At 42.3% G+C, this 27,475-nt stretch overlaps 1 protein-coding gene across 1 annotated transcript in view; it reads left to right on the forward strand.

The window, feature by feature from the left end:
• The first annotated feature begins 3,714 nt into the window (after positions 1-3,714).
• Positions 3,715-27,475, forward strand: part of LOC140248146 (ethanolaminephosphotransferase 1-like) — a 44,014-nt gene continuing 20,253 nt past the window's right edge. The window contains exons 1-5 of the mRNA XM_072328613.1: positions 3,715-3,824; positions 16,124-16,192; positions 19,564-19,672; positions 21,681-21,755; positions 25,758-26,026. Coding sequence (XP_072184714.1) covers positions 3,768-3,824; positions 16,124-16,192; positions 19,564-19,672; positions 21,681-21,755; positions 25,758-26,026 — 579 coding nt within the window. The 5' untranslated portion in view covers positions 3,715-3,767. The remainder of the gene's footprint in view (positions 3,825-16,123; positions 16,193-19,563; positions 19,673-21,680; positions 21,756-25,757; positions 26,027-27,475) is intronic.

The following is a 27,475-nucleotide window of genomic DNA, read 5'->3' on the forward strand; positions in this document are numbered from 1 at the left end:
GTGACCCAATTTCTAGATGTATTTGCTTTAATATTCTCCACAAAGAAATACTAAAATGACATGGAAACAGAGGAAAAAAGCCAGAAAACAACCCTATGTACTACGAATTAAAATAGAGCTGTGGTGATTGTTTCCAACATAATTTTCTGTGGAAAAAGAATACTGGGTAGTCAGCTTTTTCACAACAGCCTAAAGAAGCTTTGTCATACTTGTACATTGTTCTCCCACTCCATTACAAGTTTACATGCTTTTAAATCCGTGCAGAAAGAACTTCTCTCTCGAAGAAACAAAATGTATTTTATACAAATTAATCAACAGATAAGGAGGCTCAAATTACTGAACCTGGAAGAACTTGTTTCTATGGAAGGAATGTGCCTGCCCTTCATTCTATACATGAGTTTATGGATTATCTCTGCTCTCTGATGGAGCATTAAGTTACAACTCTAAAAGCTTTCCAGTGTATAAAACCTTCAAGGACAATGTCAGGTTCTAACACAGAGGAAGAGGTTTGGTTCAAGTCATTTCCTTAGCAAAGTTCTGAAAGTCACAAACATCCCAGCCACTTAATTGGGATGAGATAGGGAGAAAACTCTAATTAAGTATTTTAGAGCCCCTGTTTCAGGATCAGCTGGATTCTTATAACAGGTAATAGATGATCCCAAAGCCTGGCCTTGATCAAAGACAAGTCAGTCTAGATCCAACACCTTTTCCCCTGCAGACTGTGTTACATTTTGATGATTTCCAGCTTTCTAATGTTTCCTAGGAAACAGCATGTAAAACTTCAGACTTCTTAGCCCCAAAGCTGTGGCTTCAATTCTTCTGTAAATTAAATGGTACCACTGCCCAGTGTGATATGCAGTGATACCCCTTTTTCCTTTCATAACACTTGTATCTGTGGAACAGTGCTCCTTTTTAATATTGTCTTCCATGCACCAGTGGTACAATATGTCTGTTGTTTGTTTTTTTTTTCAAACTAATAAATCGCTGCTTATCTTTCAGTGCTACACATCATTAGTGAACAGCACTGAAGTCCTGGGAATTCCACTCCTGATTTCACTGGAGTCAGATCTGGCCTCAGATCGTTTCCCTCTGAGCTGTAGAAAGCCCTGCTTGGGTAATTTCTTTAGTACTTAAGTCTGAACCGTCACAAGTATTCAAGCCAGAGATTTTATAAAACTTAAGCCTTGTCTTTACTGAAAGCTAACGATGTTCTTATTTGCACATTTGTCTTAATGTTCATCTCATCCACACTCAAGCTCGCGAAATGGAAGTGCTTTCAGGTTGTAATACCCACTCACTGGTGCCAGCTAGAGCTCTATTTTCCTCAGGCTACAACTCATTAATTTTCCGGAACATATACAAGGGAATGTGCTAAAGCACTAAGGCTGCTTTCATTGCTTTACTGATGTTCCTGTGTGAAGAATAGGTAGTTTGAACCACAACTGAAACATCTGACTGAAAAAGCACTCAAAAACATCTGGGGTAAAAACAAAAACCAAACAAACAAACCAAAAAAGCTACAAACAACTGTGGGATAAACCTCTAAACAAACCATAGAATAGCATAATGGCTGAGGCTGGCAGTGCCCTGGGGGTCCATCGGGCCCACTCCCTGCTCCATCAGGGACACCAGAGCAGGGGCCCAGGCCCAGGTCCAGGCAGCTGCTGAAGGCCTCTGAGGAGCAGAGCCCACATACAGCCTCTGGGCAGCCTGTGCCAGTGCTCCGTCACCTGCACAGCACAAAAGTGCTTCTGGTGCTCTGAGGGAACATCCTGTGCTCCACTTTGTGCCCACTGCCTCTTGTCCTGGCACTGGGCACCACTGAGAAGAGCCTGGCTCTGTCTTCTTTGTACCCTCCCTTCAGATATCTACATACACTGATGAGATCCCTGGAACCTCCTCTTCTCCAGGCTGAACAGGCCCAGCTCTCTCAGTCTCTCCTACCCAACACTGACTGCTTCAAATCAAATCAAATGATGATCAGCATAGAACATGATGAGATACAAATCCATGAAATTGCATTGTTACACATACGCAATCTTCTGCATTTTCTGGTTAGTGGAGCATTTGCAAGAGTTTTGTTTTGATTTGAAATTATTATGTGTGTTCATTGGCAAGAGAGTTTTGAGGGAAGGAAATAAAACTGGTGTTCTATTCTGCAGTGTATTTGTATCTTCTATATCAATATCTTCCTGGCAGCAATTCTTCCTTTTAAGATAAACTTAGAAGCCTGCAGAGAGGAAAAATATCTTGTTACATTTCAAAAAAACACATGCCTTTTCTACCACCTGAATGGCTGAGGGAACTGGGATTGTTCAGTCTGGAGAAGAGGAGGCTCAGAGGAGACCTCACTGCACTCTACAACTTCCTGAAGGGAGGCTGTGATGAGGAGCAGTTCGGCCTTTTCTCCCGGGTAACAAACAGAACCCTTGGAAATGGCCACAAGTTGTACCAGGGGAGGTTTAGATTTAGTATAAGGAAAAATTTTTTCTCTCAGAGAGTGGTCAGCACTGGAATGGCTGCCCAGGGAGGTGTGGAGTCGCTGTCCCTGGCAGTGCTCAAGAGGCATCTGGATGAGGAGCTATGAGATATGGTTTAGAGCATAGTGGGTAGTAATGGTGATGGGAGGACAGTTGGACTAGATGATCTTGTAGGCCCTTTCCAACCTTGTGATTCCATGATTCTATCCATCACACATCTCATATCTGTTCAGGTGCATTTCTGCTTTTGTGTTTGAGGCTTGTGAGTGTCTGAGTTAAGAAATGAAAGCAATAACTAGAAAATGGTCGAGTCACTTCTAGTAACCTAGCTGCATAAACGAGCCCTCTGCTGACTACAGGAGTAGTCACGAGCCTTCTTTACACACCCTTGTAGATAAACTTGATAGCATAATACATCTTAAAAACACAATATTAACGATGGGAGGTAAAGGGAATCCCAAGTCAAAATCCCGTGTATGCATGCACATTAATTTAAGGCACTAGCTTCTGAAAATTGTTGGATCTGAATACTTTACCTTTCCTGACTGGCATCATTAACTCAGTGATGAGCAGCTCAGTACTTATGCATTGGCTGTTTTCAAGGCCTGAAGCTCAGATGTTGCTACTGGAAGCAGAAAGTGGGTGTGTGTCTTAAGTGATTAATGTGTAATTAATAACAGAGAACAAGAGCTATTGTATACAGCTTACACTTAGTGATTTTAACTTGTATATAAATTCCTATCAAATCTGCACAGCTTGTAAAATAACACCGGCTCTTGCAATGCGCTCAGTGCCTGGAAAAGCTCACAGGGCTGAGTAATGGATTTTAATTGATTTCGTTGCTGGATAGATTCCCTTTGGTTAATAGGATCTCAGGCCCTGACATGCACAGCTTCAGCTCCTCGCTGAACAGTGTGCAATGAAGGTAACACGAGGTGAAAACCACACAATCACACGCATCTGCAGCTGAGCAGCGGCTCCACGCTATCTGCAACACGGAACGCAGAAAAACAGTTAACCAGAAAAACACTTTCAGGGCTTAAAGGCGTCAGACGGAAGGCGTCTCCAGCCATCGGCAGCTCGCCGGCACGGAGCCCGGGGGACACCGCCGATACGGCGGTAGCACGGGGCAGGGCCGGGCGGTGCCGAGCCCGGCAGCGGGAGCCGGCCCCGGCCTGACGGGCGCGGGTGGGAGCCGCCCTCCAGCCCCCGCCCCGCTCCCGCCCCTGGCCCTCCCAGCCTCTCCAGCCCCGGCGCTGTCTTCCCCGCCCGGCGCGGCGCGACGCGATGTGGCGGCGGCGTTATGTGAGCGGCCGGCAGCTGGACGGCTTCCGCCACTACAAGGTAACGGCGAGTAGCCCCGCGCCGGGTGGGCTCCGGGCCCAGCGGGTGTCCCGGGGCTCCGGTACGGGCTGAGGCGGCGCGGAGCACCGCTGCCTGCATAAGGCTCCGGGGAGGTGAGCGGGAGTCGCGTAGCGTCAGATCCCGATGGAAACCGGGTAACGGGGTTTTCAGCGGGTAGCTGCCTCTCGGAAAGCCGGCTGCGTTTTTAAGAATCACAGTCACAGGACATAAGGGTTGGAGGGGACCCCTGGAGATCACCTAGCCCACCTTCCTGCTAAAGCACGGGTGAGGAATAGTCTCTGTATGCATCTTTACGGGGCTGGTCGTGGTTGGTGCACGTCCTGCCTTCAGAAGAATGCTTCAGCTTTGAGAAATAAATAAGAAAGCTAGAAAAGAAAGAAAAGAAAAAGCTTACTTTGAATAAGTTGAAACAAACCTCATGTTTGCAAATAAGAAACCTGCAGAATTTAAATGAATGGGTGGGTCGTTAAATATCTTGATTTACCATCAGTGTGCAGCAGATGCAGGAGATACCGAGTTTCGTTCCCAGGCTGCTGCCTGCGCAGTTCCTCAGCAGAGGTGTGGGTGCCTGAGACACCCTGTGCAGCCCCACCAGCACACCTTCACCTGTTCCATCCTACAGGCACGGGGATGTGCCAGCTTCCAGCTTCCAGCAGCCAACCTCTTATTTCAGGCCCACTTTCCCAGAGTTGTTCCTACCTTGTGCTCACCATGCTCCTTGCTTTCTTTTACCTGGCCCGTTTGTCTGCTCTGTGGGGTTCCCACCCAGCTCCGTTCACTGCTGAGGGAGTTGTTTAGGAGGAACTGTGGCTGCAAGACCTGCTCCAGGATACTTCCTGGCAGTGGCAGTTTGTTTTGCCAGCAGTTTGGTAAAGGTGTTAACATGGCTGAGTGTCTGCTGTGCTGTGGGCTGCCACTGGCTGTGAGCTGCACAGACCCGTGCTTGGGCAGCAGATCTGAGCTCCTGACTGGGATCGCCTGAGGAAAAATGAAAAGCTATTCTGAGCAGGAGCAGACATAATAATTGGGGCTTGCAAGGTAAACACAAGAAGTTTGTGTTAGATTCTTCCTTATCATTTAGGTGAAAGTAGCAGCAAACAAATGCAAATGGAAAAGAACCAAAATAACGTTTTTTTTTAAGCTTGTAACCATTGTGTGCTTCTTAAGAATTAATCATTACCAGAAGGCAGAATCACACCTTGCAACATTTTACTCGGGCGTATTAAAGTGACTTTGGTTTCTTGGTTGCTTTGGAAAGTATGTTAGACTGCTTTCTTAGCCATAGAGATCAGCCAACACACTCGAGAAGTACCTGCTGATCTGGGAAATGATGTTAAGTGCAGGTTTTGGAGAAATGAGACCAAACAGCAACTTTATCCCAGGTCACCTGGGGCAGGGACATGGCAGAAACAAATGACGCAGAGTAGCACAGCCAGATGAGGTGGGCACTGCAGGTCACAGTACTTGCCCACCCTGCTCCAGGCCGCAGGAGGTGGTGGCAGAGCAGGCAGTGGCCCATTCCTGCAGTGCTGCTCACGGTGTGTTTGAGCTTCCACATGTGCAAGGGGAATACAGCAAGGTGAGGCAAGCAGAACCTATCACAAGCCTCCATCTCTCCCCACCTCCTCCCTACTCAATCCTATGCCCACAACCACAGCTTCTTGCCCCTCCCAGGCCTGAGATTGTATTCATCCACTCCTCGTTGCTCTCAGGCTGCCATCTCTCCTCCTTGGCCTGCAACTCCAGCTTCCTAGCCCTGCTTCCTTTACTGGAGAGTCCCAGTGCTAAACTCAGCTCACTGTACCCAGCAGACACAGGTTTTCTCCAATTTCTTTTTTGGTGGACCAAGCTCTAGAGCACATGAGAGCAGGCCCTGTGAAGAGCTGGATAAGCTCTGGGAGGATCTGTGAGAGCTAAAGCAGCCTATTGCTTCAGACCTGAAGCGTGCCTGGGAAGCTAGATAGAGGCATCCATCTCCACTGTACACTACATGCAGCACTATATTTGCACTAACACAGTGGCTCAATGCAATTCACACTTTGCACAATTAAGACACTGATAACTAAGAGCCAAACATAACATAAAAGAGTGTGTAATCAAATCCATTTGATAAAGGTACACTTTGCAAGAAAATTACACTTTGTAATTTTCACAATCTCCACACAGCTGAACTGATTTCTTTGCCATGAATGCCCCAATTGTATGCCTTGGCCATTTTCTGTCTCTTGTTTGCAGTGGGAGGAGGATCTTGGCAACAAAACCCATACAGTTCTTTGCAACGGGAACGGCAGACCTAATGAATGCAGAAACTTCAGCACCCTTTAGCATCATCAGGTACACACATATTTAGCATTCTAGCTCAGATAAGGAGTGTGCTTTTAGGTAAGTCTCCCATTACCAAGCTTTAGTTCATGTCACAGAGCCACCCTGAAATACACAGGAGGGATTGCCTTGGGATGTCCCTAATCAGGGTGTATTAGGCACACGCTAATGTAGTTATTAGCATACAGTCTATGAAGTCAGACTAGAATGAGTTCAGTATAGAACCTTCTGAAATCCTTATGACATGGACGCTAGATCTTCAGTGTCAGCTATTTTGCTTTACAAATATGCCCTTCTTGGTCTATTCTGAATACCAGTGGGGACACAGCCATTGAGAGGTTCATTTTTCTTTGCTCTGGCCCAAACTGCGCAGTGAACAGGTGGAGGTGTGATGACAAGACATGCAACCCTTGGTATCACTGCTGTGATAATTCTGCCTGGACCTATATACTGAGGTTTCCCAAACCAAAACCTTTCACTTCTCATCCTATTTCAGAATGAGATCTAAGAACGAAGTTCATCAACTTGACTGAAAGAATAGACTTGGCAAAAATACCATACAAAAATCAGATATAAAGTTACAAATTAAGGACTAAGACAACACATTTTCACTTGATATGTCTGCAGCATTTCTGTCCTCTGAGGTATTTTCAGAGCTGAACTCCCTGTGAAGAGCAGGGGATGCTAAATGAAGTAGATGTGATTTCATTTCAGTGAGACCTCTGATATTGTCCCACGTTCCTGTAAATACACCAGGTACAAGTAATTAAGAAGAAATCAACATAACATGGAAATGTATTGCTCTAAAGTGCTCTGTCAAAGTACGAAGCTGTATCAAACTGAGTTCTACCCACAGACCATCTCTGTCACAGCTCCATTATTGTTCAGTATTTTCATTAGTTGCCAGAACAGAGAATACTCTAGTAAAGTTTTCAGGTGATACCAAAGGACTTTGAAGAATAGGCTTATGATGTAAAATGTTCTTGAAAAAATAGATACAATGGCCAGAAATAAACATGATGCAATTTGGTCAGCAAGGTACAATGTGCAAGGGAAAGAAAAACCAGCATTTCGACCATAACAACAGACTGCAAAACAGATACCTGGGATTGATGCGTCATCAGTGTTGTAGCTGTTTTAAACAAGAGAAGCTATTATGTGTGAAGTGTCACAGATAATCAAAGGGGCTGCATATACTGCTGTCCTTGAGGTCCCACTTGGGTATCAGATGGAATAATGCATCCTACTTGCTTTGGTGCACAACTTACAGCCCACAGAATGGCTTTAAAATGTTTAAGACTCTCAGAAAACAGAAGCTGAGAGAAAGCCATAATACACTCAGACTAGGAGGATACCAGCCAGATAGTCTTAGTGCATGCCCTTTTAAAGAAAGATAATATACAGTTTTGGCTGCACAAAGACAAATTTAAGTTGGGTGCTGTGTCAGGGCAGTGATGATAAGGGCAGCCAAGCACTGTAACAGCAGGTACTGGGGGAGATTGTGTAACCATTTCACCAGTCTTAAGAAATCATTCCTTTTCTCTCAGAAGAATGTAAAATCCAGTGGTTAGAGTGTTACAAACCAGCTGGTAACAACTTTCTCAGGCAAGTTTTGGTTAGTGTGTTTTATTTTAATTCACCGGCATGGTAATTTATCACAAGCAATTGGAAGGCAGAACTCGTCACCTCATGTTAACTTGATCTGAGTGTCTAACAAATGTGATCCTGCAGTAGATGGAAGCACAGGGCTACATGACCTCTCAGGTTACCTCCCCTCAGTTTGGTGGGCTGGAGAAACAGTATCAGGTCTGATCATCATGTTTCAAGGTTGGCTTGTTTCTCTCCTGCCAACATACAGCGAAAGAGCAAAGTGTGTTCAGTGTCTTCTGGCGAGTTCCTTTCTCTAAATCCAGGATTGGACTGATGTGAAAAAATACAAGACTGGATTTCTGCTAAATCTTTATAGGCTACCTCTATAACTAAGAGATTGAGAAATAATGGGTTCTGCTCACATTGGATGAATAGGAGTTTTGCTTTCAGTACCAGAAGCGCAAGACCTGGACATACTGGAAAGGGCCCACTGTAGGATCACAAAGGGACTGAAGCAACTCTCCCATGAAGAGGGGCTGAGAGCTGGGCACATTCAGCCCAGACAAGGGAAGGCTTAAGGAGGGATCTTAACATGTATAAAAATCTACAGAGAGGACAGAGCCAGGCTCTTCTCAGTGGTGCCAGTGCCAGGACAAGAGGCAGTGGGCACAAAGTGGAGCACAGGATGTTCCCTCAGAGCACCAGGAGCACTTCTGTGCTGTGCAGGTGACAGAGCACTGGCACAGGCTGCCCAGAGGCTGTGTGTGGGCTCTGCTCCTCAGAGGCCTTCAGCGGACACCTGGATGTGGGCCTGGGCCCCTGCTCTAGTGCCCATGATAGAATAGGGAAGGCCCTGTCAGCCTCAGCCATTTTGGGATTCCATGATATTGTGAATTGAAAGGCTGGGATTGTAATTAAAAACTGGTGAATATATGTATGAATAAACCAATTTTTTTTTTTTTTATTTTATTTTTTTCTAATTCAGTTTACATTTCCACTCACTATGTGCATGTCTAGTAGGGTCACGGGCCATGAACTACAGTATGCCTCTCATCTCTTATTCCTCATCCCACTGTAATGGTAGCTGACATCATAATGTAGTGTATCAAGTGCTCTGTAATCATGATACATATCAAATACTAATGCTAATGAGTCAGCAACATAATGAAATTACATCATAAAGAAGTTGCATTTGATATTAGCAGCCACAGGACTTTTTCCCAGTGATGGTGTAATTGTACCTGCTTTCGGGTGCTGAATTTCACTCATAAATTCACAAAGATTTTCTGTTCATTAGTTCACTTTTTGGATATGTTCTGGATAAAACTGTATGCCTCAAGTCTCATTACATGCAAATAACAATAAAATAATTCCTTTCTATTGCTTTATCAAAAGATGTTAGTGCTCTGAAATGCTTACTGGATTCTTATGTATGGGATATACAAGAATATGCACATATACACATATACGTATTCATATGTTGTTTGTTTTTTTTTTTTTTTTTTTATCCATGTTTTAACAGGAGACTAATTGATGTAAATGATTTGGGTTGTTTTTGTTGTTGTTGTTGTTGTTATTTGCTTTCTTGTGTCAGGATCATGTCGTAGAGGGAGGAATTGGATTTTTGCATTTGGATCTTGCCTCTCTTTTAAGCATCAAGATTCTTGATCAGGTGGCTGCTTGCTTAGCACACATGGTACGGAACTCCTGTTCAGCATCCCTCATAAAAAACTGCAGCCCACTTTTATCTGTCTTCTCTTTTGTTTTTATCTGTCTACTCTTTGGGACTAAAGCAGTTTCTTTGGGCTGTTTAGAGGTTTGAGGGCACAGTCAGTCAGAGCTCTCTCCAGGTGGGAGTTCTGGCTCCTGTTTGCACAACACAAGTGTTTGTACATATACACAAGGAGATGCAGCAAGCAAAATGAAACAAAAGCAAACAAACAAACAAAAAACCCACATACCAATTGACTTCCTTGTCATGTTAGAACTCCTTTGAATATGGATAGTTAAGGTTCTTTTTTTGAGTCCCTTGGGAGTGGACAAGTGTTGCCTTTTAACGGGGTTTGTCCTTTAGCCAGACTAGTCCATCCTTTAACTTTACAACTATAAACTTTTATCTGCCTCCTGTTATCCCTTGCTCAGTATTCAATCTTATTTCTGTGTCCTTTTCTGTCATTTTTCTTCATTAATGTGTTTGGACATGTTCCATTACACAAACTCTTTTCCTGAGGACAAGTTAGGCAGCTCCCTTAATATAACTGCTGTTGACTGAAAAGTATTGCTGACTTCCAGCATTATCCCTCTCCACCTCTCTCTGCTTTGAGCACTAACATTCCTGCCAACAATGAATCACATCTATTCTCTCATATTGAGCAACACGTTAACTCTTGGGGCCAGTACATTACTTCTTCTTGCCCCCAGAATGCATCTCTCTCAGCAGTAGTGTAGCTCTGATGTCTCTCACAGATCCTGCATTTCAGGCATAGTCAGTCAACAGATGAGGCCATTGGCCTCTTACTCCTGGCAAGTGAGGCTGTGGGAAGCAGGAAGCTGAATATGAGCCCTCTGTGCCCTGACAGCAAAGAAGATCAAGAGCATCCTGGGTTGTATTAACAGTAACATGGCCCAAGAGAAGTAATTATCTCCCTTTATTTGGCATTTGTTAGGTCATATCTAGAATACTGCATCCAGTTTTGAGTCCCTCAATACAGGGAAGACATCAACTAATCAGAGCAAGTTCAGTGGAGGACCTCCAAGATAGCTGAGGCTGGAGCTGTTCCTTTGTGAGAAGAAGCTGCAAGACTGGAACTTGTTTGGCCTGAGATGAGTCAGCTCTGGACACAGCTAACCACAGCCCCCTAGTACTGACCTCCCGAGGTTCTTTCTGACCTGATTTACCCTGTGATCTTGAGGCAATGGCACTGCTTTGCAGGCAAGATAATAGGTCACTAGCAGGCATGACCCATTGGAGCAGCCTGTCTCGCCCTACGGCTTCACGTGCCCTGCAGCCTCATGGGATGTATGATATGTGGCCTGCTGTCTGTGTTGGCATTCCCCAAAATGGGGAGGGATGCCTGAATGATAAGTAAGCATCTACAAAGAAGTAACCATAGCACAGCGGTTTGCGTAATAACAGCTTCCTAACAACTTAATAATCAGAATTGCACAGGTGTCCAAATCATCGTATTGGATTTTGAATATTTTTCTATGAGTAGTTTAACTTGATGAGGTTTCCTGACTGTGATTGTGCACAGGCTAGTGGAATTGAAGGAGGGAAACTCAGAGGACAGTCATTTGTATCCAAGGATGCAATTGCATGCTCTCCACCCTCTGCTCTTCTCCAGGCTCAGTTACAAACCCTTTTCTTCTGTTTCCACTCTGCTGTAGGCTTCAGCCCTACATGTCTTAGAGGCTTATACCTCCTGGTCTTAGGTATCAGTGACCTGATCAAAATACAGACACATGGACAGGCTAGTCCAAACTAAGTGATGGGACATTAAAAAATCCAAGTCATCTACTTATGAATAATTAACAGAATGATGGTATAACATAAAGGAATTTCATTATTAAAAGTGCCGGACTTGTGTTTTGGAATGCATCAGCACATTTAAACTGCTGAACTTTTGGGACTTAGCTGGCATCCACAATGCTGTATAGCTTGTTTTGTTGTCTTATAGTTTACTTCTCATCTTTCCCTTTGTGAAGCTTCTGTTTAAACCCCAAATCTGTAATATCTACAAGACATGTATAGTAAAAGTAAAAATCCTTGTGTTTAGTGCCTTATAGGAAGGGGGATAGAAGATGATTCCCAGATGTTTCAATATTTAAGTGTTTTCTTTAATTTTTTTGTGGTTACAAAAGTATAAATTACTGAAGGGAGAAAGTTTGTGTTACAAAATCATGAAATAACTTGCCAGAAGTGAGAATCCATACTGAGCCCTCTTAAGCTGCAAGTGTGCCTGAGGTGGCTGCGCTTGCTTACAGGAAAAGAGCAGATATCACAATATTTATGTTCTTCATGTGTGTCCTTGTGTCGGTGTTCAGTGGTTCTCATCTTTTCTCTGTGGGAACAGCTTGTGCATTCTTCCACTGGAGGCATCTAATCTCACGTGAAATGTTAGAAGGACCACAGAACCACGTATTCAATATATTGCAACCTACACCACAATCGCTACCTGATATACAGTTGTTTTAAAAGTTAGTTTGTCTGGGAAATATTTTTTTTTGCAGCCTTTTCATTCTGAATGTCCTTCCTTCCTTCCTTCCTTCTTTTCTTCCTTCCTTTCTTCCTTCCTTCCTTCCTTCCTTCCTTCCTTCCTTCCTTCCTTCCTTCCTTCCTTCCTTCCTTCCTTCCTTCCTTCCTTCCTTCCTTCCTTCCTTCCTTCCTTCCTTCCTTCCTTCCTTCCTTCCTTCCTTCCTCCCTTCCTCCCTTCCTCCCTTCCTCCCTTCCTCCCTTCCTCCCTTCCTCCCTTCCTCCCTTCCTCCCTTCCTCCCTTCCTCCCTTCCTCCCTCCCTTCCTTCCTTCCTGAAAATGTGAGCTCAAGTACAAAGTTGAGCTAATTTGGGTGACTTGTTTGAATACATTGCTACTGATATTGTTTATAATTAAATGGTGTCTGTAAACATGATCCTTCTAATAATCTTGTGTCTGTACCCTTTGCTACATACTCTTAGACTGAATCACTGCTCATCTGTGCCTCCATCTTGCAAAATGTCCATTGGGGATAATAAGACCTGTGATAAATCACAAAATTATTTCATATTTTAATGAGCAGGTTGAAGCAAGTGATTTGCAGGCAGGATGGTAAATCGTAGAATAATTGTTGCTGCTAAGATGAAATCAATACCTATGGAGTCATTATGATGCTAGCAATTCAAATGTAAACAGTTCACTTCAGTTTTGCTCTGTATCTCTGAACGAATGTGGCTGTATTGCACAGTATGGTGTAGTCTGGAGTAATATAATTTGTCTGTTAGCTTAAGGACCAGCTTGAAATGGAGCAACTGTCTTTCTGCAATAAAAGCAGCTACATCTTCATCTTACTTTCTTTCCTGACTCTGAAGTTTGTATAGACGTGCTTTATGTTCTGTTCATTTCAAATTCTATTCTTGGGATGTTTCCGTAGTGCAGCGCTGGAGAGGGCTGGGAAGCCAAGTGGAGATCCAGCTCCCTGCTCTGATTAATGGTTAGCTCACTCCCTCCTCTTTTCTTTTCCATTTTCTCTGCAAGGTCATAGCAAGCTTTTGTTTTGGAAATAGTCCATCCTGGAGGTGTTGTGCACCATTATGAGGCCTTCACCATTCTTCATCCCTCTTCCAGTCTGTACAGCTGGATCTTCAAAGTTCACTCTGAGTTACAACGTAGTCTCCACGTTGTTTCAGATCCTGTAGTACTGAAACAGACTCAGTGCTAATGAGATACGAGTTGTACAGATAACAAGGCCTCAGACCCCTCCACCAAGTGTGGTGAGGTGTGGATGTGACCAGCTGGTAACAGCTGGAGGCACTGCTGTGCTGTGTTGGATGACAGCCAGAAGGTAACGTTTATCTTGTGTTCAGCAGTGCAGACCTTGGTCATGGAGGCTGCTTTTGACCCACTGATGATCTGCTTCTGCTCTTCTATTCTGGACAGGTTGTCTCATGTTTGTCCATCTCTCTTCTGTGTTGCCTTACTTTGCTTCTGCTCGTTGTCTTTTCTCTCATTTATCTCATCTCTGTTCTCCTCCTACTGCCATTGCAGCTTTTTTTATGTAATGATTAGTAAAACTTTCTGATAATTCCAATTCCTGGTTGTAGAAGGACAACCAGGACCCCTTATCTAGTGTAGGAAGGGGTTGCTGGGGAGTGCTTAGTACTTGCATCACCCTTGCACTTAAACACCTCCAGCAGCCTCATCCTCCACTTTCATCTTTTAGTGTAAGTGCATGCCCTGAAAATGTCAGAGTTATGCAATGGCAAATTGCAGTACTATTTTCACATGAAGTTCTGGTGCGCTCTCACGTTAATGATGTTCATTCATTAGAATATGGATGTTTTACAAAGTAATTTGCTTTTCTGAGAATCTGTGAACATTAAACTGCTGAGGATTGAATGACCTCGAGGTTAGTAGCTTCTTTAGAGCAGACTGCTGGACTATATAGCAGATGTTATTAGTTAAGTGTTATTTTTGCCATGAGAGAAAACTGGAGCATTTTTTTTCCATGTACATTTCCTTTTGTCTGACTAGAAGAAATCACTGAATGAGGGATGAGCAACTTTCCATTCTTCACATCTCCTTAATGCTCTTTTCCATCCCAGAGGACTGTGGTTCATCTGCAGATGGAAGGAGGTTCAATGTGAGGGTTCTTGGAATGTCTCTAGGTGATATAACCTGGTCGCAGTCCTCACTTTTTTAGTAACAGACAAAAACTATTCTGATTTTTTTGTTTACTTGACTTTGGAAACCATCAAGCAAACAACAATTTCACCGTGTCACATCTTTTCCAAAATATATCTACTGAAGAGCAAGAAAATAGTTCCAAATAAATGAGACTATTTTTCCTAGTCTCCTCCTGGGAACAAGTAATTGTTCTGGAAAGCCAGTGTATACCTTGGGTAGAAAGCCTCATTTTGCTGCTGTTATTTAGCAAGGATTGCTTGATGTTATTCATGGCTTTGGAGGGCTGAGGTGAGGAGAAGGAGAAAGCCAGAGCCGAAGGATCAGGAACTGAGGTGACGTACTGTGCCTTCTTATCTAGGCAGGTTTGAATTAATGGAGCTTGCTGGTCAGTAAGTTGTCACATAGCTCAAGTAGACTTTGAATAACATCTGTAGTAAGTAAATGTGCCTCAATAGTGCTAATGAATACTTGGATTCATAGCAGCAGAGAAAAATGATAGCCATAACTGACACTTCTTTATGTGTTAAAAAAAAAATCAGTGATGTACACTTCATGAAACTGTGCATTTTATTTCCAGTAGGAAGTTATTCTGCCCTGTCTGACCAGTACCTGACTAAGTTCATATTCCATATTATCCAGAAAGTAATTAAAATATATCCTTTGTATGCAGATAGAAAACAGTAATGTGATAAAGCCCATTGTAGCATCAGGAGCTCAGAAAGATTGGATGAAAAGTCACGCACTTAAATAAGGAGCCATGCTGCACAAATCTTTTGTCCTGCTTGCACAAATCTTTTGTCCTGCTTGCACTTGTGCACTGAAAGCTCTTTGACAGCTCAGATGTGTGGGTTAAGTGTGTGTATTAAGGCTCATAAAGTGAGGATAGTGAGATAGAGATGAATACTGCCAGACCTCTGTCGCCTAAAAGATGCCTAAGTTTACGGTAAGTGTCTGGGCTCCTTTGAGAATTAATGAATTGAAACAGGTGCGTCCAGAATGTAGTTGGCTTAGACAGGTAGAAAAATGAGCTACAGATAGAATGTGTGACTAGCTATTAGTTAAAACTAGGTGAAATGAAAACCTCTCCATCATTAACTTCTCTGCATATGAATGCCGTCAACAAGTTATGGTCCAACAAGTCACACTCATTGCCCTCACATTGCCCTTAACAAAGCTGCCTATAGATACATGTGAATCTTTGTGCAGATCTCATGCATTACGCTAACGGCATACACCATGTATATGACCTCCCAAAGTCCATGAATTTCTGGAAGAATTACACAATCACCCCCATGACTACTAACTTCCTCCTCTGTGAAAAGTGCTTGAGAACTTGGTAGGGAGTGGTAATGTCATGGAATCACAGAATGGTTTGGTTGGAAGGGACTTTAAAGCCCACCCAGCTCCAACCCCCCTGCCATGAACAGAGCTGCCCCCCACCACCTCAGCTGCGCAGGGCCCCATCCAACCTGGCCTTGAGTGCCTCCAGGGATGGGGCACTACAGCTTCTATGGACAGCTGTGCCAGCACCTCACCAACCTCTTAGTGAAATATTTCTTGCTAACATCTAACCTAAATCTTCCCTCTTTCAGCTTAAAGCCATTTCCCCAGTCCTATCACTATCTGACCATGAAAAAAGTTGTTCTCCCTCTTGTTTATAAGCTCCCTAATTATCAGTCAAAAGATTTTAAATCAAAAATACATTACAAATGCAGTTTTATAGGTTAGCTGTACATGTGACACAGAATCTTTGCTATTTCATCAGCCTAAACCCTTCTGTTTGAACACAGAAATACCTGCAAGATAAATGTAAACCAGGTCAGTGCTTTCAAACTATGTTCAAGCTGTAAAAGAAGTCATCAGTATAAAATAAAGTTTCACCAGTCACACCCAGAATTATTTTTCTTAGCTGCTGAATGGTGTACAGGGATGGAAAAATACGTATCGTTCAGTGCTTTGTTTCACATCTTTGCTTTTTACCTTACAGTACAGTGCTGTGGATACAAATCCTTTATCAGTGTATGTTATGCAGCCCATCTGGAACAAAATCATCAAGGTAAGAGTCTTACTAAACAGAAATATCAGATGGTAATGGAAGAATTTCTTTTAAATACAAGAAGTATTTTCATTTAAAGATACATATTGATCGGTAAAGCTGAAATTAGGACATGTATATGAAAGAACCCACAGTACTGGATATATGACTATATTTAGGATGGATGTGCTTGGTTTTGGAGGTGTTTTTTTAGAAAAGGAAGGGTTGCATCTTTTTCTTTACTGTTATGCAAAGATCATCAGTTTCTGTTACATCTCCCATTAAACAGCTTTGCAGGCCTTATAGGGTTTAAGTGGTACACATTATTTTTGTTCAGCAGATGCCACCTAACAACAGCACGACTGAATCTCTGCTGTGCAAGTGATTTTATGCAAGCGCTGTCTCATTTTCTCCCCTGGGTCCTTGCTCCAGGGAGCCAGACGTTTCTGTAAGAAGCTGAAAATGAGAGCAGTTACCATGATCACCGTAACGATTGGGAGATGGCATCTCTTGAATGCATTATGATCCGCGCTTCTTAAATATAAAGCTGCTCACAATTAGTTTTGCTGTTGTTGGCAAAAGCAGAGGCTGGATCTCAATAATCGTAAACTTTATTGATCTTCAAGGAAGCAGAGACCGCTGCATCTGCCTCTGAAATGGAAATCTTTGGATTGGAGTAGACTTTAAAGGAAATGTATACACTAGAAAAATAGATGCATGTGGTCAGAATCTGCCATATTCAGGTTTTATAATCCAGCTGTTGCTTATGCTTGATACAGCAGAAAATTGTAATCTCTTGCTCATTACCTCAATGTAATCTTATAAAAGAGTTTGTATATCCTAACTTCAGAATTAAAAAATAACTGGAACAGACATGAGAGGAAAGAAATTCCAAGATGGGAAACTGAATTCAGTGATTCAGTTATGAGAGATCTGTTCCATGTAGGGGCAAACAGCAAGGCAGTAAGACACTCCTTCACTCTGGAGTCCCATACAGGAGATGAGCAGAGGCTTTGCTGCATGTCTGCACTGTGCTTTGGGGGATCCATGGGTGTTCCACTGATATCAGACTGAAAGGAGAGCATCACAGAGATAAACCTCCCTTGGGCTTGAGTTCTTCTGACAGCTGTAGAGTTTTAGAATAATAGAATCACATAGAATGGCTTGGGTTGGGAGGGACCTCAAAGATCATCTAGTTCCAACCCTCCTGCCATGGGAGTTTTCTTGGAAGGAAAGCAGTGCACTGCTTGTCATACCCACTGAGCAAAGGGCGATAGGTCCTTTGAAAAGTTTGGCCTCTTCAGATACCTTCGACCTCCTTGTATGCGAGCTGAGCATGATTTTGTTGAGAACAGAAACCAAAGCTGAACACAGGGCTGAAACCGGGAGGTAGGAATGCAGAATCTGGCAGCAACTCTACAGGCCTTGTAGTAGCTTTTCCACCACACATAAAACAACAGTATGACCTGCCTGAAACCATAGATTAACAATTAACTGTTTCAACACGTTATTTGAACTTATTCTGGTTATGCAATTATAGACATTTCTTCTTAATAATTATTTAATCCATTGCATGATTCTTACGCCTTTTATTAAGATTTGTGTTCTATAATGAATAACCATCACACGCTGTCTGGCATTTAATAGGCAGCATTACTTGGCTACTGCACTCTTCTTCCTGCATTCTGTATTCATGAGGAGTCACGTTTGTGTGGGAACAATAAAAGGAGGAAGTCCCACTAGGCTACACAGGTGTATGCCATCTCCACTGAAGTCAATTAACCACCCCCCAGGTTCCTTTATGAACTTTGATTTTACTGTTAGAACTGCACATGAGTAGAATTTTAGCAGTCTCAGGTGACCTACTTAAGGAATATTTCAAGTTTGAACAGAGCCTTATAGAAATACGGGGACTTCACAATTTATTATCCAAACAGGCAGTTGATTATATTAAAATATTTGTTGTTAGTATTAAGGCTTTTAGCATGAGTTGCTGTGGGCCCATTAAAACAGGCATCAGAATTCTGTAGAAGTAGGTTTCTTAAAAGGTTGAAGCATGCAATGGTTTTGCAAGAGAGCAGATGTGATTCTTCCCGGTGGAGCCTCCAGCTGTATTAATCATGTAGTGCACGGATGTGTTAGCTTTCTGCTGTCTGTTAATTAGACAGTAAAGATTCAAAGGTGTCCTTAATTAGTATACAACAGAGTGAGTAAAGTCAGGAGTTGTTTTTCCAATGCGTTTGAGAAGTTACTCTTTACTACCCTTTAATTTATGATTTATGAAATAGGGCAACAGTAGCGTAATGCTTAACAAAAGAATAAGGGACAGTGAACACAACAAAAGAGATCTGAGATTTTGCAGCTGGAATATTTTCCAAATACAAGAGCAGTTTAGGTCAGGGAAGGATTAAAACAGTGACTGTAATTGGGGGAGGGGCTCTTTTCCTAAGGACAGAACTCCTGTAACTGTTTTTCATTGCACGTCTGCTAGCCAAAGGGATTGTATGTAACTGTAACAGCGTGCAATCCCTGTGCTGATTATCTGGAATATTATTCCTTGCTCATTCTGTACTAGCAAAGCAAGGATATAATCACGATGATTAATCAGTCCAACATTCTTATTTTACATACAATTTTTAGGATAGAGGACGTATGAAATGCATATAAACTCATATCTGTTCATCCATCCGTCTGTTTACCTATTCCAAACCAATTAACAATTTGGATTTCAAAACAGATATTAGAGTATGAAGTTATTATTCTTTTTCTACAAAAGCAGCAGAGTCCATTTCTACACTCCAAAAGGTAAAATGAATTTATCTAATGCTTATAATTTATAGCTAAAGATGGAAAGCCTGCAGAAAGTTACTGTCTGGAGAAGTAGGGAGCTGTCTGTAATACAGAGTTCTTCTGAACCTAGAGGTGTCTGGTCTTGTTGCTATTCTGAGCTGGGAATTATTAACACACTACAGAAGAGATTTCCTTGCTGCAGTTGGAAGTAGGAAGCCTGACAAAACCCTGCCACGTTGATGCTGAATTGCCACACTGGGGTGCTGCAGGCCTCTTTCGTTTATGCTGCACAGAGCAGTGGGTAGCTTTCCCTTGTGTCAGAGAAAACAAGGAGAGCACGTAATTGAGAAAATATAACATTTTTGTGTGAAGCTTTCTCTGCAGTCTCAAAGATCAGTCAAAACGATGACACGTGAAGATAAATTGCTTTAGGAACAAAAACTGGATTGTGAATTCAGAATGGAAAAACGTCAAGTAATATTTAGATTTGTGATGTTGTATCTGGGATTCTCATCTCCTGATGAAAGTACAAAACATCTCATCAGAATAGCTCTTCTAATTTGAAGCCTGATTTCTTAGATGTCTCTTTTTCTCTTTAACAGATCGTGCCTTTGTGGATTGCTCCAAACCTGCTCACCTTCTCTGGATTTGTCATGATTTTAGTTAATTATTTTCTGATATCTTTTTATGACTGGGACTACACTGCTTCAGGTAAACATCCTCATATTGTCATTTTTTTCCCCCTCAGAATTACAGAGCTGCTTATACCACACTTTGAATGATAGAGGGGGAACAGACACCTGAATCTTATTCTCATTCCCTTAATGTACATATAGTAGGGTCTGACCTCACACATGGCATTATAAATTTAGACCGTTTTTATTGGAAAAACTTAATTTCATCCCTAAATATAGGTTTCAGCATGTGCTGTTTGAACTCTATGATAATATCTCATTTTATTTAAAGCACATGCCAGGATTTTAACAAACACTCAAAGGACACCCTAACATTCTTCATAAAGCTTTCACACTTCCTAACACCTGAATCCATGCCATGAATGTGTTAATTCCCCTTCCACCATTCTAGACAAAAATAATACACTTGTATATATATATGTATATATATATATATATATATAAAGAAATGGATCCCGAAATTCCCTCACCCCAAGTCCAAATCTGTACTTCCTCCTAATGAGAGTCCAAGTTGAAAGTTCTCTGGGGTTGCTTTCTCCTGAATGTAGGCAGTGTTCACTTCTGCACTTCTCAGACCGGTTGTTGAGAAAAGGGCCTACAACCAGTAGCAAGCGTTTCCCAGGTAACTGATATATAAAAAAACATTCACTTTTCTGTAAACCAGACAACCTAGGGAAAGCTTAGCACTTCATACTCTGAAATAACTGCCTTTCATTTTTTTTAACTACTTTTAACTTCTTATGCCTGTGGTTGGATGTCAGGAGGAACGCTTTTGTAGTACATTTCTGTATTGGTTATTAATATACAGATGGTAGCAAATGTACAGAAGGAATAAGTAAAGGAAAACTCACCAGTGGTGGTGCCTTGGCTGAAGAAGCTGGGGCAGTCCTCACTGGTGAGCAATCTCCAAGAGATGCTGCCTCAGTGGGAGTCAGCCCTTAAATGAGGTCTCAGAGGGGATGGAGTTGAGCTCCACCCCTTCCGGGAGCACAGCTACATCACTCTCACCTGTGCTCCCACAGCTGACCCCATACTTGCCTCAGCTGATTAATCAGAGGTTCAGGCTGTGATTACCAATCTCCCATACAATTTCATATAACAATTCTGTGGGCGGAGCGATGTGCTAGCAGTTTTGGTACAAAAATAATCCTGGATGAACATCAAATTCTGAGGTGTCATGAAGCTTGGGTTGCCTATACTCATGCCTTAGCGCTTGCATTTCAATCAATGCAGCTGATAATTACCAAGTTCTGTAGCAGTAGAGAATCCAGCACAGAACTTTTGACAGGAGAACTGTATCATGTAGATACATACTGAACACAAAGGTATTTGTGGCAAAGTTTGTTCTTCTGTGTGCAGTCTGCAGGCCTGCTCTTAGCTTCACAGGAGAACAACATCCAGCATTTTTGAATTGAAAATGTTTATGCGATCCAATGAATCTTTTGAGTATCCTATATCAATTCCACACACAGGATCAGAAATAAAAGCCTTAATTTCCTGGACAGCTGTCTTTCATTCTGCAGTTTGAAAACGGGCAGTTAGGAGCCAGGAAGTGCCATCTTGTCTCTCCTGCTGTCAATGCAAGGTGCTGAGGGGCAGGTGGACAGAGGCCCTGCCTCAGGTGCTGGACTCCCCCTGCAGCCCTGGGTGGGAGGCTGCACATGGATGGCTGCTGTGGTAGCCCTTGCTGGGTTACGGATAGTTTAAACAGAATGTCCTTTGGATATAATGCTGACTTCTTGAAAAGAGCAAAGGCAGCCTTGGGTTACAAACCAATGACAGAACCTTGGGTTGGGTCCAGTTCAGCTTGCTTTTTTTTTGCATTCATTAAAAATTACCAGGCACCTTACCAAAAGGAAATAAAAGGTACTAATATCTGACCTAACCCAAAGGATTACCTATTTTGACTGTGGCAAAAGTCTCCCCTTCAGATTTGCATGGTAAAACTTCTAAACAAAACCCATATTTGCTCCAATAAAAATGATCAAGCTTAAAAACTACAAGTTATGCCCAATTTGTTTCAGGTACCAGTCCTGGACGTGTTCCAACCTGGGTGTGGCTGTTCAGTGCTTTTACCACCTTCTGTGCTTATGCCTTAGGTAAAGTACAATGGAATTGTACAATGGAATTGATGCTTTGTATAGTTTTACCTACTAGCTCACTAGTACTGGTTCCAAAAGAGTCATAATGGAGAAATTATTGGGCGGAAAGCGTGTGGGCATCTCTGTTAGCCTGAGCCTCTAATGGAGATGAGGTACACTTTTTTCTGTCTGTCCTAGGGCTGCTTTTCTTTAATAACGTGAAATCATCATCATCTTTGGTTTAATGTTCCATATTTACTTTTACTAGTATACCAAGATAGTATTTCTAGGTCCAGCACGCCTTGCTGTGCAGTTGTGTGAAGCTACACCTCAGTGAGTTCAGATGTAGATGTCAACTGGCGCAGGTATCAGGGTGACATCTGCACCAGATGGGTACTTTCTCTTGCAAAGCTAACTCATTCCAAAAAGCACTCAGTACAACAGAGATCATTTTGGAGGGTGGGGGGGAAGGACTCAAGCTAGTATATTTACATGCATTGTATTGTGCTGCATGGAAGTATCATCTCTTCTGGAACTGGTTCTTGTAAGACACTGCACTGTGCAGTGTAGCCATGTAGTTGTGTGCCACACTTCAGATACCTGGACTAGATGACTGTGTTCTACATATGCTGAGCACTTTTAGTGTGACTCACACATATGGAGCCATCTTCATTAACCATAGTGTGCTCTATTGTGCAGACACTTCCCTTTGTACTTTGAGTACCTTAGCATTTTAGATTCAAGTTGGAGTTTGTGCCAGAATTACTTTCTGCAGTATTTCTTAGTTTCCATTTGTACCACAAACATCACTGGGACAACCATCACTTAACACTGATTACCAGTCAGATTTCCTAAAACAACTTTCCTTAATCACTATCAGAAGCAGCAGCTTCTTTTATGCCAACTATTTTCTTTGTAACTGTGAGAAAGTTAATCAAGTAGCTATTGTTTCATAAATGGGAATTTCATGTTGGAGCTATTATTGTATGACATCTCGAAAAGCTCTCTGGATATTGAGCTTTGGAGGTTCTTACAGCAGATTTTGCCAGCGAGGCCTGTAGTTCCTAATACTTGGAAGGCAATGAACATGATGCTGACAGTAAAAGCTGTAATGAACTGATGTATATGTAGATTTTTGCGTCTGCTGCCCAAGCCACTATATGAAATATTTAGTCTCAGATTTAATTCTCCATGGCCAAAGTTTTCCCTCTGGAAGGCTGCAAAGAGCCATAGTAACTAACCAAATATGCAACTTAAATCTCTCCCGGCTTCTTTTTAATGACACAGTTACTCTCTCCAAATTCCCAAACATGCTGCTCTTTTTTCCCCCTCTTTGTTAAGGTGGTTTGGTTTATTTTCCCTTTCCATAAAGCAGACTATGTTTCACTTTTATTTTGAATTCCACTCCTTAAAAGTTATATAAACTTTAATAAAACTGAAGATTTGTGAACCTTCACGAGAAATAATACGAGAATTCTAAAGCAACGGAAATGTGAGACAATATACATCCACTATGGCACACAGTTATTGTCATAAATGATTTCAAACTGACACCTAAAACAGAAAATACTTTCAATACCTTGAACAGCTAGTGAAACTAAATGGAAAAAAAAGGAATAAGATTTTGTGAAAGTCTGGTTTTATGTTTGCTTTGCAAAGTTCCTGTATTTCTTCCCACGTGCATTATAATTAGAAGCACTGTGTTTCTTGATGTTATTAGTGTAAGATTTCTTTTTAAACTAAAATATTCCTAAAGCATAAGAGCCACTGTCTCATTTTTATGTATGTAGTCTAGTATATAATGTGAGTATCCTTTCAAGGAAACCTAAAATATCTTCTGAATAGGCTGTAGCATGATAGAAAGCACAGCAATGACAACAGAGAAGTTGGCTCTGTCAACTGGCTGCTGCATGTGAGGGCTCAAATACAACATCTATGGGCAGAGAAATAAAGGAAAGAAACTACTTACCTTAAGAAGGCCTCCTGTATACAAGGATCTTCAACAAGATACCCTTGCCTCAACTGCCAACCCTTAAATGAGGTCTGGTGAAGGGGTGGATCCTGGCTCCAACCCTTCTGGTCACTCAGGTGCATTGCATGTACCTTCCCACCAGGTGCTCAATCACTGGTTCAGGTCATGACGTAGCATTGCCACTACAATAGACCAATCTTCTATCATCCTCATTTTTTTTTTTTTAAAAAAAAAGAACTAACCCTATCTCAGATCTCTGATCTGAGATAGATGTTCCTGAAACATGGAAGACCTTACAGTGCTTAGAAATGTTCAGATACCTGATTGCTAGCTACGTTTCATAAGCATTGTTTAATAGACTAAAGAATTGCTGCACTTCTAACACGTTATTCGGGTAACCTCAGGCTTATAGGCAGTTTTCTTTCAGTAAGATGCTGCTAACTCAGCGGCAATGTTCATGGAGAATGTGGCTTGAGAAGGGAGCGCTTTAAGGTCTTTAGTTTTTAGAGCTGTGAGAACTGCCTCAAGAGATTTGTATCTGAGTTGAGAATATCTCACAGCTGTGTAGGTATGACAATAGGGAGATAGGCTGCGTTCTGTGACAAAATGAATTTCCATGTTTTTCTGGTTTAGTTCCCTGAAGTATATTTACATTAAACGAAACCCAGAGTGCTGCCAAATAATCCAGAGAAGCTGTGTATGATCTATAGCAGCTGTGGATTTTTTGTCTCACTCTGCAGAATTGTCCCTTCAGTCAGCTCAGGGTTAACGATGCCCTCAACAGCCAATAATTGTTGGCTGTGGTACCTTCCAAGTAAAATAAGAATAAAAAATACATTCTCCTTGCTATTACACTAAAGAATTTTTTCTGTTTACTTTTTCTGAAGAGGTTCATCCTGTGTATTCACACTGAAGTTTGATGAAGAAACTAATATCCTCACCAACACAGTTGCAGAGCAGAGTCTGAGGGCATGATGATAAGGCTAAGAAAGGTTTTGGTTGTCAGGCCTTCCACCTCCTTGCCTTCCCCACCTCTCCTCTGCACCACCTCCACTGCTTTTTGGACTTCCCAGAGCCAACTCTGTTCAGTGACCCAGACCTAGAAGAAAACAAAAGGTCTGGCTATTTTTCTGTGAGCTGAGCAAGCTGTGTGTCTTCCCCCACTCAGCAGCAGGGAACTCTCAGGGTGGCTCAGGCCACACTGACAAACTGTACTGCAGAGTGAGAGCCATCACAGCACGTGGCCATCTTCAGAACACCAGCTCCTCACAGGGAGCGGAGGGGCAGCGCTGAGATCTGCTCTCTGTGACAGTGACAGGGCCCGAGGGAATGGCATGGGGCAGCTGGGGTGAGGGAAAGAGTCTGCACCAGAGGGCTGTAGGCATGGCCCTGAGATGCTGGAGTCAAGGAGTGTTTGGACAATGCCCTCACATATAGGGTGGTCCTGTGTGGAGCCAGGGGTTGGGCTCAGTGATCCTTATGGGTCCCTTCTAAGTCAGGATATTCTGTGATTCTATGAAATGCCTTAGCAACTCTACCCACAAGCATTCTCCATGAAATCTCAGAATGGCCACAACAACCACAGATGGGCACGAAGCCGTGTGGGCACTTTTCTGCACATTCACTGAGAAGCTGTCTGCAGGGACTGACATGAAAGTGTGTTAAGGCCACTGGAGACAAATGTTTCTAAATGTGTTTCTAAAAGATAAGGATGTTGGCTTTTAATAGAAGAACTGAGGTAAGAACAACATTACATGAGAACTGAGGCAAATATTTTGTGAGCAGTCAATACATTGCTGTTGGGGAGATGGTTATGCTTCAGTTTGCTGTCAAAAGTGTTTTTTTTCCCTGGTACATATAGCAGTAAATTGTATGTAGATAGATAGATAGATAGATAGATAGATAGATAGATAGATAGATAGATAGATAGATATAGATATATAGATATATAGATATATAGAAATACATATGTAATAAAGTCTATGGGAGAGTTATTCCTCTTGCAGTGTTCTAATCCTTTGTTTCTCTTTCTTTTCCAACCCTTTCAGATTCCATAGATGGGAAGCACGCTCGAAGGACTCAGTCCAGTAGTCCTCTGGGAGAACTGTTTGACCATGGGCTGGACAGCTGGGCTACCTCCATTTTTGTGCTCTCTTTTTTTTCTGTCTGTTCCCGGGACAATGGGAAGACTGGAGTTTCTGTATATACAATGTATATGTATTTAAGCATTGTCTTGTTTAACTTCATGTGTTCACACTGGGAGAAATATAACACAGGAGTTCTTTTTCTTCCTTGGGGATACGATCTGAGCCAAGTGGTAAGTATTTATCATTCCTGTTTTGTTTTTATTTTTTTTTTAGCTATGTTAGTGTTTTCATAATATTACCGGAATAGAAAAAAAATATGTATATAGCTCAAGGCAAATGTATTTGGCTGAAGGGTTGAATGTGAAATAGAATAACTCTACAAGTAATACAGAAAAATTTCCTGCATATGCAAAGAAAGGATATTCTCAGGCAAACTGTCAGCATCGGGGATTTGTTGCCTTGTAGGAAAAAGAAGACTTGCAGCAAGCCTAGCAGCTGGATGGCATGCGTGAGAGCGTCATTTAACTGCGTTTGATTTGTGAAATTAACAAACACTGTTATGCTCTCCAAAGCTTTAAGCAATTTTCCCACCAAAACAAGGTTCTGAGGCACTACGCAAATTAGTCCAAACAGCGTTTATTAATTACACAGCTGTACATTACTAGACCTGACCAATTCTCCTAAGTCTTACTCTGAATGTGGTAATATAAACAGCATCGTACCTATTCAGCGAGCATTAACTGTTGTCAAGTGATTTCCACCCTTGAAAAATGTTAGAGTTCTTCTTTGGGAGTGATGTGAGCATGACTCAGAAATGTGAATAACATATCAGTCCACAGCCAGTTCACAGCTGACATCTTGCCCAGCGTACAGCCCTACCACAAGGTGGACACCTTCCCAAACACGACCAGTGCAAATGAGTGCTAGCAGTGGCAGCAGCACCATGTATTGCCAGGGCCCTGTGCTTGGATTCTTGGGCTGGCTAGTCTCTGAGATAGCCAGGCTCTTGCATCCTGAAGAGCAAACTCCCAGACTTCTGAGATTCCCATCCCAGGCATGGGATGAAAGGTACAGCCGGAGAGACATCACTGAAATGAAGTCTGACAAACATTCAAAGATGTGCGTTAATGGAAATATAGTATTTGAATTAACGGCTGCAGATGTATTGTTGTAAACATAATCAGAATGCAGTGGTTTGAGAACAGCTCGGAGACGGTGGTCCAGATGTGCTGCATCTGTTTCATCTCCTAGAAAATAGGTCCTGGGAGAAGCAGTTGGCTGAGCACTAGGACATTAGGCAGCCAGCTGGTCTGTGAGTTTCTGCCGTATCTGTGCAAGGCTTCTCAGTGAAGTCCTTTCAGCCGGAGAGGAACGGCTGTGCTGAAACCAATTTCACTTGTTGCTTGGATGATCACTGCAGATAAATATGTGCCTGTTTAGAAAGATCTTTTTGATTTCAACATCATCACAACTGTATTAGTGCTTAAATGTGGGAGTGAATATCAACTAATGGAGCAGTACTGTTAAATCTGCCAGTACCTTTTGGTGATCTAGGCCCCTGCAGCAGCTTTCCCATCTGGAGAATAATGTAATAACATTTCCCCGCCTCGCACATTTGTGGTGAGGCTTAATTTCAGTAGAGTTTGTAAACTATTTTGATTATCCTGGATGCAAGGTGC

Source organism: Excalfactoria chinensis, chromosome 2 (assembly GCF_039878825.1).
Source record: "Excalfactoria chinensis isolate bCotChi1 chromosome 2, bCotChi1.hap2, whole genome shotgun sequence".
NCBI lineage: Eukaryota > Metazoa > Chordata > Aves > Galliformes > Phasianidae > Excalfactoria > Excalfactoria chinensis.